Below are 12,190 nucleotides of genomic sequence, written 5' to 3'. Positions count from 1 at the left end.
GGAGCTCGACTGCTCGAGTGCTTGACCTACATTCTGGCATTTCTTGCTCAACGTCCAGTATAATGTATATACAGTAGGTAATAATTTAGTTGACGGTTTGGTTTTTCTATTTCTAGTTTGCCTTTGCCTATTGCATTGCCTGATTTTTTATTTTTATTTTTTTCAAATCAGCGAAAAATAAATACGCCAGCGATTCTGGATTCTAGAATCTGGAACCAGAACCAGATTTGCGGTGAGTCACCGGGTCACCGACGGTGACATACCGCACCGCCGCCCGCCTAGGGTCGTAACGTAAAGTGACCCGTGAGGCCGTGACCGTAACTACTATATAATGTTCGGTCCGGCCGTGCCGTGTCGCTCAGGAACGTAACGTAAAGAAAGGAAACGTAACTGTAACTCGCCACAATCGTTAGGTGACGCGCTTCTGCTGCACTCTGTCAGTAACAGTTACACGTCTCACGTCACACGGTCATCATCTCCCACCACTCACTAGTCACTACTCACGATGCAACGTTGACGCAATTATTTATCTAACTAAACAAGTTTTTTTTACTCGGAATTTCGGATCCGATGTCCGCTACATCCGCTTCTTCGTTTCGTTTAATACATTCTTTTTCTAAATCATTTTCATTTTGAAATAATCAAAGATTGAATTGAATTCTCAACATGAAGAAAACTTTCGTTTTTGCAGCTTTATAAGCTCATTAGCTCACCCGTCTACTATTGCATTGCCCGTCGATGAATGGTGTGTATCACTTTAGGCTGAGGTGCGAACTTGTTGGACCACGGGTGACTGGCGGACTTGACTGATAACAACGTAGGTACGTATAAATACGATTATTTAATTGCCTGATTGGCAGTTTTGAATACAAATTAATATTCTTCGGTTTTCGCGTGTACGTTCGTAGACGACGTTTATGCGTGATTGATGGATTGTATGTATGTAGTTCATCGCAACATTTTTAGTAAGCGTAAAATCAACGCTCGTTTCGAGCCTTGACAATTTCTATTTCACATCATCGGATAATTGTAAAGTCGTGGAAAGGACTCGCGAACGATTTCTGTTGCGAGTATCCACTGGCTACAGGCTACGGCGCTACGGTAGTGTATTACACGCAACTTATCCTTTTCTCGCTTATTTCTAGCGTTCGTTCCGCGTAGAAGATTGGTGTCCATGCCAGAACTGGAGTAGCCGTTACAACGTTTACATTTGATAGCCAACGAAAAAACACGGTTCCGTATCGCATTTGCCGGAAATGATAACGGCAATGTCGAGGCCCGCGTAAAATTATACCGTATTCGAGTTTGATGGTCGGCGAGTGGAACACGTCTCGCGTTTTCTTTGCAGCCGTTGCCGGTGCCGTTGCCTATATCGTCCGCATTTCGCTCGTTTACTTCGATGTAAATCGCCCGAGATTGTTAGCAGCGCTTACCGATTTACGTATGTACTTGAAAAGTGATCATTTCGAGAGGTAAACTATGAGGCCGGCGCGGCGGAATGTTGTTAGCTAGCTGTTTTAATCGTGTTTACGTTTGGGTTGCTTGTCGGTTTTTCAGATGAATTCGGGATACCTGTCCGAGTTATCGTTGGCCAACGAATGAAGGTACCTACTTCGTCAAAATGTTGCGTTCCAGATTGCGGTTAACCTCTTGTAAAATCATATTGGTCACATCTTTCGTTTGGTTCATCGTAGATGTGATCATTTTAGCGTTTTATTTCGATTCTTTGAGTAATATCAGCAAAACAAAGTACGTAGAGAAAACGCTCAATAAGTCCGATGTGGCCGGCAAGGCGGAAGCGTTGAAATCGCAAGAGTTGCGTTTAGTTGGAATGAAAAATGAAAACACGGTAGACGTAGGTGGTATTTCGCTGACGTATAAGCCGGCCGATTTGAATAGATGGCAGCCGGCCAAACCGGTGTTTCCGCAATCTGGAAAACCCGGAGAGCAAGGAAACGGCGTACAAATACCCTCCGAACAAGATGCCATTATGAAAGAGAAATTCAAGCTTAATCAATTCAATATATTGGCCAGCGATAAAATTTCGTTGAACAGATCGCTCGTCGATGTTCGTCACGCCAGGTTAGTTCGAAGGCTTCGTCGTACTTACTTACTTACTTACTTACTTACTTGAGCGAAAATTACTAGCGACGTTTTTTTTTGTTTATCGTCGCGCGAAACAAGACAGTCGAGTTTCGTTGGTTTGTTACTTACTTACGTATCTAATTGTTTACTTACAGTTGCAAGAATAAAAAGTACGCCGACAAACTACCTTCCACGAGCATAGTAATAGTGTTTCATAACGAAGCGTGGTCGACGTTACTTCGTACCGTTTGGAGCGTGATCAATAGATCTCCGAGATCGTTATTGAAAGAAATAATACTAGTGGACGACGCCAGCGAAAGAGGTTTAATTGTGTACTCGGTTATCTTTGCAATTGCGAATTGCAATCGCAAATTGCAATCGCAATCGCAGTCGCACTCGAATGTTGACGTGTTTTTATCGTTTCAGAGTATTTGGGTAGACAACTGGAAGATTACGTGGCTACTTTGCCAGTTTTGGTAAAAGTTTTGAGAACTGTCAAACGATCTGGTCTGATAAGAGCGCGCTTACTAGGTGCCAAACACGTCAAAGGGCAAGTGATAACATTTTTAGATGCGCATTGCGAGTGCACCGAGGGATGGCTGGAACCGCTTCTGGCTAGAATAGTTGAAAACAGGTAACTAGCTAGAACGAGTGCATAACTACCTGGTATTAACGGTTTTTTCTCACGATTCGGAGCATATAATTATACGTATGTATTCCGATCGAACAAAGCTGGGCCTAGAGTCGGCTTAATTCGGCCATCAAAAACCGAATGTCGATTCTACTCGTAGTCGCGTGTCCGTCGACTCCGAATGAGACATGGCGGCGCCGGCGCCGGCGCGACGTACCGAACCCACCTTTTCGCTAATTCGCTTCATTTGCGTATAATGTTAATGTATGTACATCTACGTATGTGTTTGCTTGTGTTGAAACGAATAGGAAAACTGTGGTTTGCCCAATTATCGATGTGATATCTGACGAAACTTTCGAGTATATTACCGCCTCGGACATGACTTGGGGAGGCTTTAATTGGAAATTAAACTTCAGATGGTAAGTGACAAATTCGCTCATGTCGTCGTAGGTAGTAGGTGCACTGGTGCAGTGGTGCAGGTACGAGCGTTGATTTGGCGTATGTTTTCATTTCATTTCATTTATGCGCGCGCAGGTATAGAGTACCGCAACGAGAAATGTCGAGAAGAGGAGGCGATAGAACTGCTCCTTTGAGAACACCTACGATGGCCGGTGGTCTATTCTCCATAGATAAAGAGTACTTTTACGAAGTTGGCTCCTACGACGAAGGCATGGATATATGGGGCGGAGAAAATCTGGAAATGTCATTTCGGGTAACAAAAAACGCAAACGCGCGTAAATAGCTAATACATACGTAATACCTTATAAGTCTATACGAAGTAGGTAATCGTATATTATTGTACAACGTACTAGTCGTATTACGTACGAGTGTGTCCATGTCCGATGCGCGTTGGGGCCGTTGGGAAGTTTAATTGTTACGGGGTACATGTATGTATTTAGCGCACTCGTAACGTGCTTGGACGCTCTTACAATTAGTAGTGGAAGAAAAAACTGCAAACTGAAAAGTAAATGGAAATTTTATTTACGAATGGGTAGCGGTAGCACCCGTCGTCGCGTCGCGGCAACAGTTAAATCATCTTCGGCAGCGGAATGCGAGTACACCTTATACGTTATTAATAGTATTCGAACTCGCGCGTTATTTAGCGAGCATTTTTCGTAAATTTACCTACTACTACTACTACTACTACTACATAGTACATACGTTTAGTCGTTTACGTACATACATGCATCGCATACATCTATCTATGTATATTGTAACTTGTCAGTTGGCTAATTATACGTCGTCGGCGGTAATTGTTTAGGTTTGGCAGTGCGGCGGAATTTTGGAAATAATTCCTTGTTCGCACGTTGGGCACGTATTTCGCGATAAGTCTCCCTATACGTTTCCGGGAGGTGTTTCTAATATCGTGTTGCACAATGCGGCTCGTGTTGCGGAAGTATGGATGGACGAATGGCGTGACTTTTATTACGCCATGAACCCAGGTTAATTTTTCCCTTATTTCCTTTTTTTGTTTTCTCTGTTTCTTTGCGTGTGTTTGTTGGTTTGTTTGTTTTAACATGGCGAAAGACCGCGCCCGCTATTAGAGATCTTCGCGCAGACTTACACACATAATGCAGCGTACTCGGCAAATGTTGCATCCTGCTTGAAAATGCTCGCATCGCCGCTATTCTCTCACGATGAGGGGGGGGGGGTGGTGTGGTTGATATTTCCGAGTACGCTGTATTTGCTTAATACGTAGTACATACCTATGTCGGTCGGCGAGAAAAATTGCACGTATTATCTTGTGTACTTAGTACTACGAGTATGTACCTGTACAGTGTACAATGATGTTTTGTGGCGTGATCTCGCGAAAAATGCCAGCTACTTGTATTGCCTGTTGGCGTGTACTGTGTTCGTCGTTCGATTAGATGTTGGTAAACGACAAACGTATCGAGCTTATTCGTCCATGTCGAATACAGGGTCGCCAATAGAAACTTGCATCGTAGAGGCATTTTTGCAGCATTGTGCGTTGTGCGTTGTGTCAAACTTTTCTTTTCGGCCAAATACATACGTATGTAATACTCGTAGGTATGTACGACGTAGGTACGTAGTTGTTAACCTTAACGCGCCGCCCGACGGCAACGGCGACGGCGATGGCGCGGCGACGCGATGATTACGATAATAATAATCGCTAGCGTGTGTTCTGCGTAAGCGTATATTATAATTCGTAATTATCGCTCGCGCTTGGGTGGTATTTACGTGTATTGGCGGATTGCGAATTTCACATTTTAACGGCTTTACTAACGAGGCGCCGCGCCGCGCCGATCATGTTTTGCGCATTTGCTAACTTATCAGATTAATTTAGAAGAACCGCGTGCTCGTAGGCCTTTTCCGCCTTTCTTTCTTTACAACCGTACATCGTCGTAGCGAGCTCGTAGTGGTACGTTACGTATACGTATGCGTAGTGCGTGGACGTGCCTCTGCCTACCGCCTACCGCCTACCTATTCAGCGTACATCTATCGCTTACCATTTGTTTATACTCGTACTTGGAATGACGGCGCGGCGCGGTGTGACGCTGAAAATCGAATGATTAATTGTTGTTTTGCCTTCAAATCTCCGTTACTCGCCAACCGCGAACCGCTAACTGAGTACTGTACGTGTACGCTGTACGCTGTACGCTGTACGGCCTGCGCATACGAGTACGAGTACGAGTAGAATTGCATAACCAGTTTGCCGTAAATACTCGTACAATCGTACATATTACATAATACATATGGGTAGGTGTAGGTATAGGTAAAGGTACTGGTACTCGTACATACGTGAATGTGATTTCAAGTTTCATAGTTTCATGAGCCGCGACCGCGACTGACATCCTGTTGAACTGTTGCACTTTGGTTGCCATTTCGCTCGCAAACGCAAAATGCAAGTACGGGCACATAAGTGGTACCTAGTACCTAAATATACTCGTACATTTTCGCCTAGTCGGGAATGAGTAAGTGGGTATTTTCACAACTCGTTTTCATTTTCGTGTTTCGTGTTTCGTGGTTTACTCGTATGTACTCCTACTCACTCGTACGAGTATTTTCCTCGTGTGTGTGTGTGTGTGTGTAGAGTGTAGACCTTTATGTTAGACCTATAGTGAAAAATCAAAATCGAAATGCGACCAATGCACGTGCCGTGCCGTGCCATGAGGTGAAGTGAGGTGAGGTGAGGTGAGGTGACTGTAACGTAATGTGTCTCTATTTACCTACGTAGACGTATGTACGTCGTACATATAATTATACGTACTCGTGTTTGGCTGATTGACCGGTGTCAGTGTCTAGGTGCCGGTGTAGCTATCAGGCAATCTCTAGTTCGTCGTGCTCGTCTCCGTCTCCATCGAAATGGAAATTTTATTTTAAATCAGAGTACACCGCTAGTCCTGTAGCGGTGTAGGTACTACAAATACATACGAAATAAATTAGTTTTTTAAATCGCACTGCCGTCACAGTTTACCTAGGGGACGGCGGCCGGTCTTCAAACGCATTTGGGAAAGCACCGTCTGATTTTTCGGTGTCTGTAATATACCTCTGAGATCTTCTATACCGACGTACATATGTAGATACGAATATACGTACGAATTGCAGGCTGCAGTTACGCGTAACGCGAAAGCAAAAAAGTGAAAATGCAAAAATGCCAAAACGTTTGTTAGCACTTGGCCGTTCGTTTGGAACGGTAAACATGACGGCGGGCATTGGCATTGGCATCGGCACTGGCACTGGCACTGGCACTGGCAATGGCCACGGCGTTCGGCGGCGGCGCTGGCGCTGGCGCTATTTTGGTATAACACACGGCGAATGCGTGCGTGCGTGTTGTGTACTGTGTAGATATGGATGTGCGGTGGCAGGCTGGAGATTATCACCTGCTCTCGAGTTGGCCATGTTTTTCGTAAATCTACTCCGTATTCGTTTCCTGGGGGTACGTCCAGCATAGTCAATCGTAATAACGTTCGCGTAGCCGAAGTATGGATGGACGAATGGAAATATTTCTTTTACGCCATAAATCCAGGTAAGGCTTTCGCTTTTCTCGTCGGCGTCGTCCGTATCCGCATGCAAAACTAGCCTACCTATCGTACCTATTTATCGCACCACCGACACCCGACACCACCGTACACGAACACGCGCATTTCGCATATTTCAAGCGCCACTTTTGCCCACCATTCAAGTTTAGGTCACCGTCGTCGTGTCGCTCGACTAGCTGTAACTCGATGTACATTTATGTACTACCTACGTATGTATACATACATACATACATGCAATGTGTTCGTCAGGTATAATATTTTGTTCGCCTCTCTTTACGATTGCTACGAGTACCGGAGTACGTGCAGCGCGCACGACAAAACAATAACTAAACGACACATGAGAGACGTACGACTTGGCTATTGCATGTACGAGTACGAGTACGAGTAGTTATCGGTAATTTCAGTAATTTGGTTTCGCCAAGTTTTGACGGCGGTATGTGTATCCTGCCTAACATACAGCGTTTGCTTGCTTGCTTGCTTGCTTGCTTGCTCACTCCTCGCTTGCTACGTAATTTATTGCGGTATATTTGTGTGGCCTGTGAGTACGCCGCGCCGCACAGTCATCCAGGAGCCTCCCCTCCCTAAAAAAATAGTCGAGAGATGAATTTTTTTGTAGAAATTGCAATTTTACTCGATTTGGAGAGGTTAGGCGTACAATAGCGATCCAAAAATTTCGTCACGAGAGCTCTCTGAACTATAGAGAACAATTTCCTGCGGCTAGTTTCAAAAGCTAAAGATGCGGGGCTTTTAAATCGGAAAGTATCGCATTTTTTTTCACTTGTAATCGATGGCAGATCTTCAAATTGCACGTTTTCAATCGCAGGCTTTTTTGGTGGAAGGAGGGAGGGGAGAGGTAGAGGATCTCCTAGACTATTGTGCGAGTGCGACCCTCAAAACATACTTACTCCCTCCCCTACCTTACCACCGACCCTTGGAAAAGGTTTTTTTTTTGCCAGATTCGAAATCTACGACCGACCCTCGAAACATAATATCCGAATAAGTTCACATTTTTGCGAAATTGGTTCGACTCGGAGCGATTGAATTCTAGCCATTTGGAGATTGGAGGGGGGGGGGTGAGGGACCGTCTTCTTCTTCTTCTTCTTCTTCTTGTTCTTGTTCCGCATTGGTGGCGTTGATGATGATACGAGTAATTTAATGATGAGATGTCGGTGAAGGTGGATATGTACGAATATGAATATAATTACGCGTTACTCTTATTATTTATTGTACATACATAAATTACTTCGGCACGTTTGATATTTATAATTAATAAGTAGGCTAAGTATACCTATGCGTTACCGTTAATGTCGATTTTCGGTTGAAGTAGACTAAAACTGAAAGTTGACCAATTCAACATTAACTACATACGCAGACAGTTGAAGTCGACTTTACCTGGTTGGTGCCATTTACGTGTAGTTACGATAACGAGTACACATATCAACAAGATACGAGTACTCGGTACTCGTACTTTTTGTGTGCGCGACGTGCGTGTATTAGTGGTACATTGAGCAGCTCTTCGTTGTAGGAGCGATGCGCGATGAGCATTGGGAAATCAGTTTCAATCTCGAATGCTCAAATGGTCAGTCTGAGTATTACGAGTATTTTAACATCGTACGAAGTGTGAATATCGAAGGTGGATATGACTATGTTGATTCGTCGTTTCTCAAAAAACTTGTTTTAAAAACTACGAGTAAAATTTCAAAAGTTGACAGCTGTATGGTGATGTGATTTTGCACGAAATGGTCTCGTTCGGGTCTCATTTCGAGCGGGTATTTTCATTTTCACAAATCTACGTACCACAAAATTATCCTTTTTCTTGAATAATGACGCGTAATTCGGTGCGCCATGCGCCAATGCCATGCGCCATCTTAACGGTTCGCCTTTTACTACATATTTCAGCCTCTGAAAAAAAAAAGAAACGGATGTCACCATTTCGAATCAATTTCGAATGTCGATGTCGTTAAAAATTTCATACCAATTGGTGCGCCTTCAACTACTCGTAATCGCGGCCGGGTAAAGTCGACTTGGATCATCTACGAGTAAATGAGTAATACTCGTACGTAACGTATTCGGTATTGACATTGACTGATTTCACAAATTATAACTCGTACTTAGTTAGCTTTGGTGTCGTTTGCGGTTTCTCGTAATTCTCGCAACTGTGCAGTGCAGTGCAGTCTGTGTACGAGTACGTAATACGTATTTCTATTTACTCGTAGATTTACGTTGGTACTCGTATGTAGTTGCGAGTAGCCAAGTACAACTACAACTACTACAACACTACGAATATTTGAATTTTCTTTTTAAATTATGTTTAGGCGCGACGAATGTCGAAGTGGGTGACGTATCGCCTCGCAAAGAATTGAGAAAACGTTTGAGCTGCAAAAGTTTCCGCTGGTACTTGGAAAATGTTTATCCGGAATCGCAAATGCCGTTGGATTATTACTACCTCGGCGAGGTACGAGTAATACGAGTCTCGTATACTTATTACTTAATACCTAGTTACCTACATTTTGAATTTTTCTACGAGTAATTACGAGTACCGAGTACGCTAACGCTGGTTTTTTCCTCTACGTATTGCTTCGCAGATTAAAAATGCAGAAACGCAGACTTGCTTGGATACGTTGTCGAGAAAAAGCGGAGAAAAGGTTGGAATGACTTACTGTCACGGATTGGGTGGAAATCAAGTAAGTACCTGACCCTGACCTACTACCTAGCTACTTACTACCTGTAGCCATACCCTTTGGCCTTTGGCCTTTACATTGGCTATTGGCCGATCGGCCGGCGGCGCGGCGCGGATGCCCACATGCCATGTCTGATGCCTTCGTCTTCCTCGTACTCGTAGTCGTATTTTCACTCGATTCGCTTTGAAAATTTATCGTTTTTTTTTACGTACAGGTTTTTGCATACACGAAACGCGCTCAAATCATGTCCGATGATAACTGCTTGGATGTCGCATCACCGGTTGGATCTGTAAACCTGATACGATGTCACGGAATGGGTGGAAATCAGGCTTGGGTTTACGACGAAGAGGTAATCTTATTTTTGCATCGCTCATTGCGCCTCAATCTTCTCTTCGCTCTTTATATGTACTTAGTCGATACCGATACCGATACCGATACGTACTACAGAGTACAGAGTGCGCACAAATATCGAGTACCAACCCCGAAGAAAGTTTTTCAGTTTTTCGTTGAAAATATAATTATACTGTAGATATTGGCAACTTGAACGCCGAACGCCGAACGGTGAAATAGATGCGTACGATTGGTGGAGGAATGTTATCACCTCACCTCACCTCACCTCAGTCCAACAAATAATCACGCGCTATCGTTACATTACATAAATGTATTACTCGTATCATTCACCGCGACCAACCGAAACATTTATTAAAAAACTTTTTTTGGGGGTACTTTATGGTATTTCTGCGCATCCTGTACCTACCTACCTACCTACCTACTTGGTGCGTATGTTGGTATGTTGGTGGATGTGCGATGTATCTGCGACTGCGTATTTACAGCATGTTATTACCGACGTAGTATGTATCTAGCCTAGCCTCGACGAGACGAGGTATTGTATTTTACTCGTATTAATTTTGTGCCCGTTTCGACAGCTTATGACGATTAAGCATATAAACACCGAACAGTGTTTAGCCAGACCGAATGCGAAAGATGCCACTACTCCGCTGTTGAAAGAATGCGATGGCAGCTTGGGACAACGATGGATTATGAAGAGTAAATTTCACTGGCAAGCTAGTTAGCGATACGCCGTCGCCGCACTTCTCTAATGCCGATGCCGATTGCGACGGCGACGGCGATGGCGAATACCGCCGATATCGTTCGGTACTTCAGTTCGCGTGTGTTCATCTTTTGTCAAGCCAACGCCAACGCCAACGCCCCAGTGGCGTGTAAAACGATATCCGTTTATTTCTTCTTTTTACCTTTCTTTTCTTTCTTTTTTTTTCTTTTATTCTTTTTAAATTTTATTTATTTTACCCATACGATGAAGCTGTGATCAAAGTACAATTAGTGCCCGTCTATCTACTTAGCTGCCCAACCTGCCGCAGCGACGCAGCGCAGCGCAGTGCAGCACACCGAATAATACTCGTCGTCGTCGTCGTCGTTCTCTGCGGTGTGTTGTTAATGTACGTGTACCTTACCTACGAGTATACGCACATAGTATGAGGTATAAATGTTGTGGGTTTTCAAAAATGTATAGTAAATCTAAATACCTACCATTAGTAGCGTATTTTTTTGGCAGTTATACTCGTATACCTTTGTCCTTTACCCTTGTACGATATATTGTATGTACCTATTATGTATTACGTATTTCGACGCGAACATTGTAGCTACATTATGTAATAAACTAAACATGGCTAAAAACCGTGTACCGTACTCGCTACCACCCGCCAGGCACAGGGCAAAGGGCTTCGGCATCGGCACAGTTAGCGTGTACACCGTTCGTCATAACGTGACATTCTTCGTTTTACCGTTACGGTTAGAAAAACAGCTGGCTGTGCAGTGTGCATCGTTTGTCACTTTTCACATTTTTAAAACTTTTTTTTGCTCGAATCGAGCATGTAGTGCGACTGTAACACTTACTACATGTACAGTACATACCTATTATGGTCTACCTACTCGGATTACCTTTTTTTTATACTGTTCTGTTATGTGTTACTCGTATGTAAGTCTAAGTACCATAAGTATGATAAGTAATTTCAAAAAGTAGACGACAATTGCGTTTTCAAACAATCTGTCTCTTTTCTTGTTTAACGATTGACGCGGGTGGTACGAGTTGGTACCGGGTACGTATCGTACACCGTACACCGTACACCGTACACGTCTACGCTACGTACTCTTTTCAGTGTTCACCTTCTATACTCGTAGATAATAATTACCTACCGATTACGAAACGTTTTACCTTACTTAAGCCTACTATTATTACGTATTACGAGTAGCCGCAAATAAGTTCAATAATCTGCGTCTTGATTCCAAGTCAAGTTGTACCTGCAGTTGCAGTTGCAGCTGCGGTCTATACTTACGTATATTTTAAGTTACTACATATGTACATACATACATCTACCGTCGCGTCGTCGTTTCGTACGTAAGTACGTGTTATTTTCTTTTGTATTTTTGTCTTCTCGCAATAAAAGACACGAATGTTTTTTCTTTTTTTCAACGTCGTAGCCTATTCCGAGTATTCTTAGTTGCTGTCGATCAGCGCATCGGCGTCTATGCAGTGTACCTAGTGTCTAGTGGCGTAATTACTCGAACAATAACTCGATAAACGCGTATTTCGTGTTTCCTTCCTACCTTTTTTTTTTTTTTTTTTCATTTCCTCCATTTTTCAAATTTACGAATTAAGACTCGTCATTTTTAAAACACCCAACGCTCATCTCCCGGAGCTGTTCATCATTTCGTTCGAGAACATTGTCAAAACCCGTTGAAAACGCAAAAACAAAAAAATATCACTAACCTCG

At 43.4% G+C, this 12,190-nt stretch overlaps 1 protein-coding gene across 6 annotated transcripts; it reads left to right on the top strand.

Moving 5' to 3' along the window:
• Positions 1–530: 530 nt before the first annotated feature.
• Pgant5 (polypeptide N-acetylgalactosaminyltransferase 5) lies at positions 531–11,889 on the top strand. Of its 6 annotated transcripts, none has more exons than XM_065363994.1 (12): positions 531–821; positions 1,146–1,472; positions 1,558–2,082; positions 2,241–2,407; positions 2,512–2,719; positions 3,025–3,135; positions 3,251–3,428; positions 6,524–6,704; positions 9,033–9,172; positions 9,303–9,401; positions 9,613–9,747; positions 10,325–11,889. In XM_065363994.1, the coding sequence occupies exons 3-12, from the start codon at positions 1,622–1,624 to the stop codon at positions 10,469–10,471; spliced, it is 1,827 nt and encodes a 608-aa protein (XP_065220066.1). In that variant the 5' UTR covers positions 531–821; positions 1,146–1,472; positions 1,558–1,621; the 3' UTR covers positions 10,472–11,889. The 6 variants fall into 6 exon arrangements, with proteins under 6 accessions (XP_065220066.1, XP_065220063.1, XP_065220062.1 ...); XM_065363991.1 differs by lacking the exon at positions 6,524–6,704 and adding an exon at positions 3,978–4,158 and having other exon boundaries at positions 533–817; XM_065363990.1 differs by lacking the exon at positions 6,524–6,704 and adding an exon at positions 3,978–4,158 and having other exon boundaries at positions 533–821; positions 1,146–1,441.
• Positions 11,890–12,190: the final 301 nt, after the last annotated feature.

This window comes from Planococcus citri, chromosome 4 (genome assembly GCF_950023065.1).
Source record: "Planococcus citri chromosome 4, ihPlaCitr1.1, whole genome shotgun sequence".
NCBI classification, from domain to species: domain Eukaryota; kingdom Metazoa; phylum Arthropoda; class Insecta; order Hemiptera; family Pseudococcidae; genus Planococcus; species Planococcus citri.
Note: the sequence above shows the minus strand (reverse complement) of the source record. Positions and strands in the feature narration are given on the sequence as shown.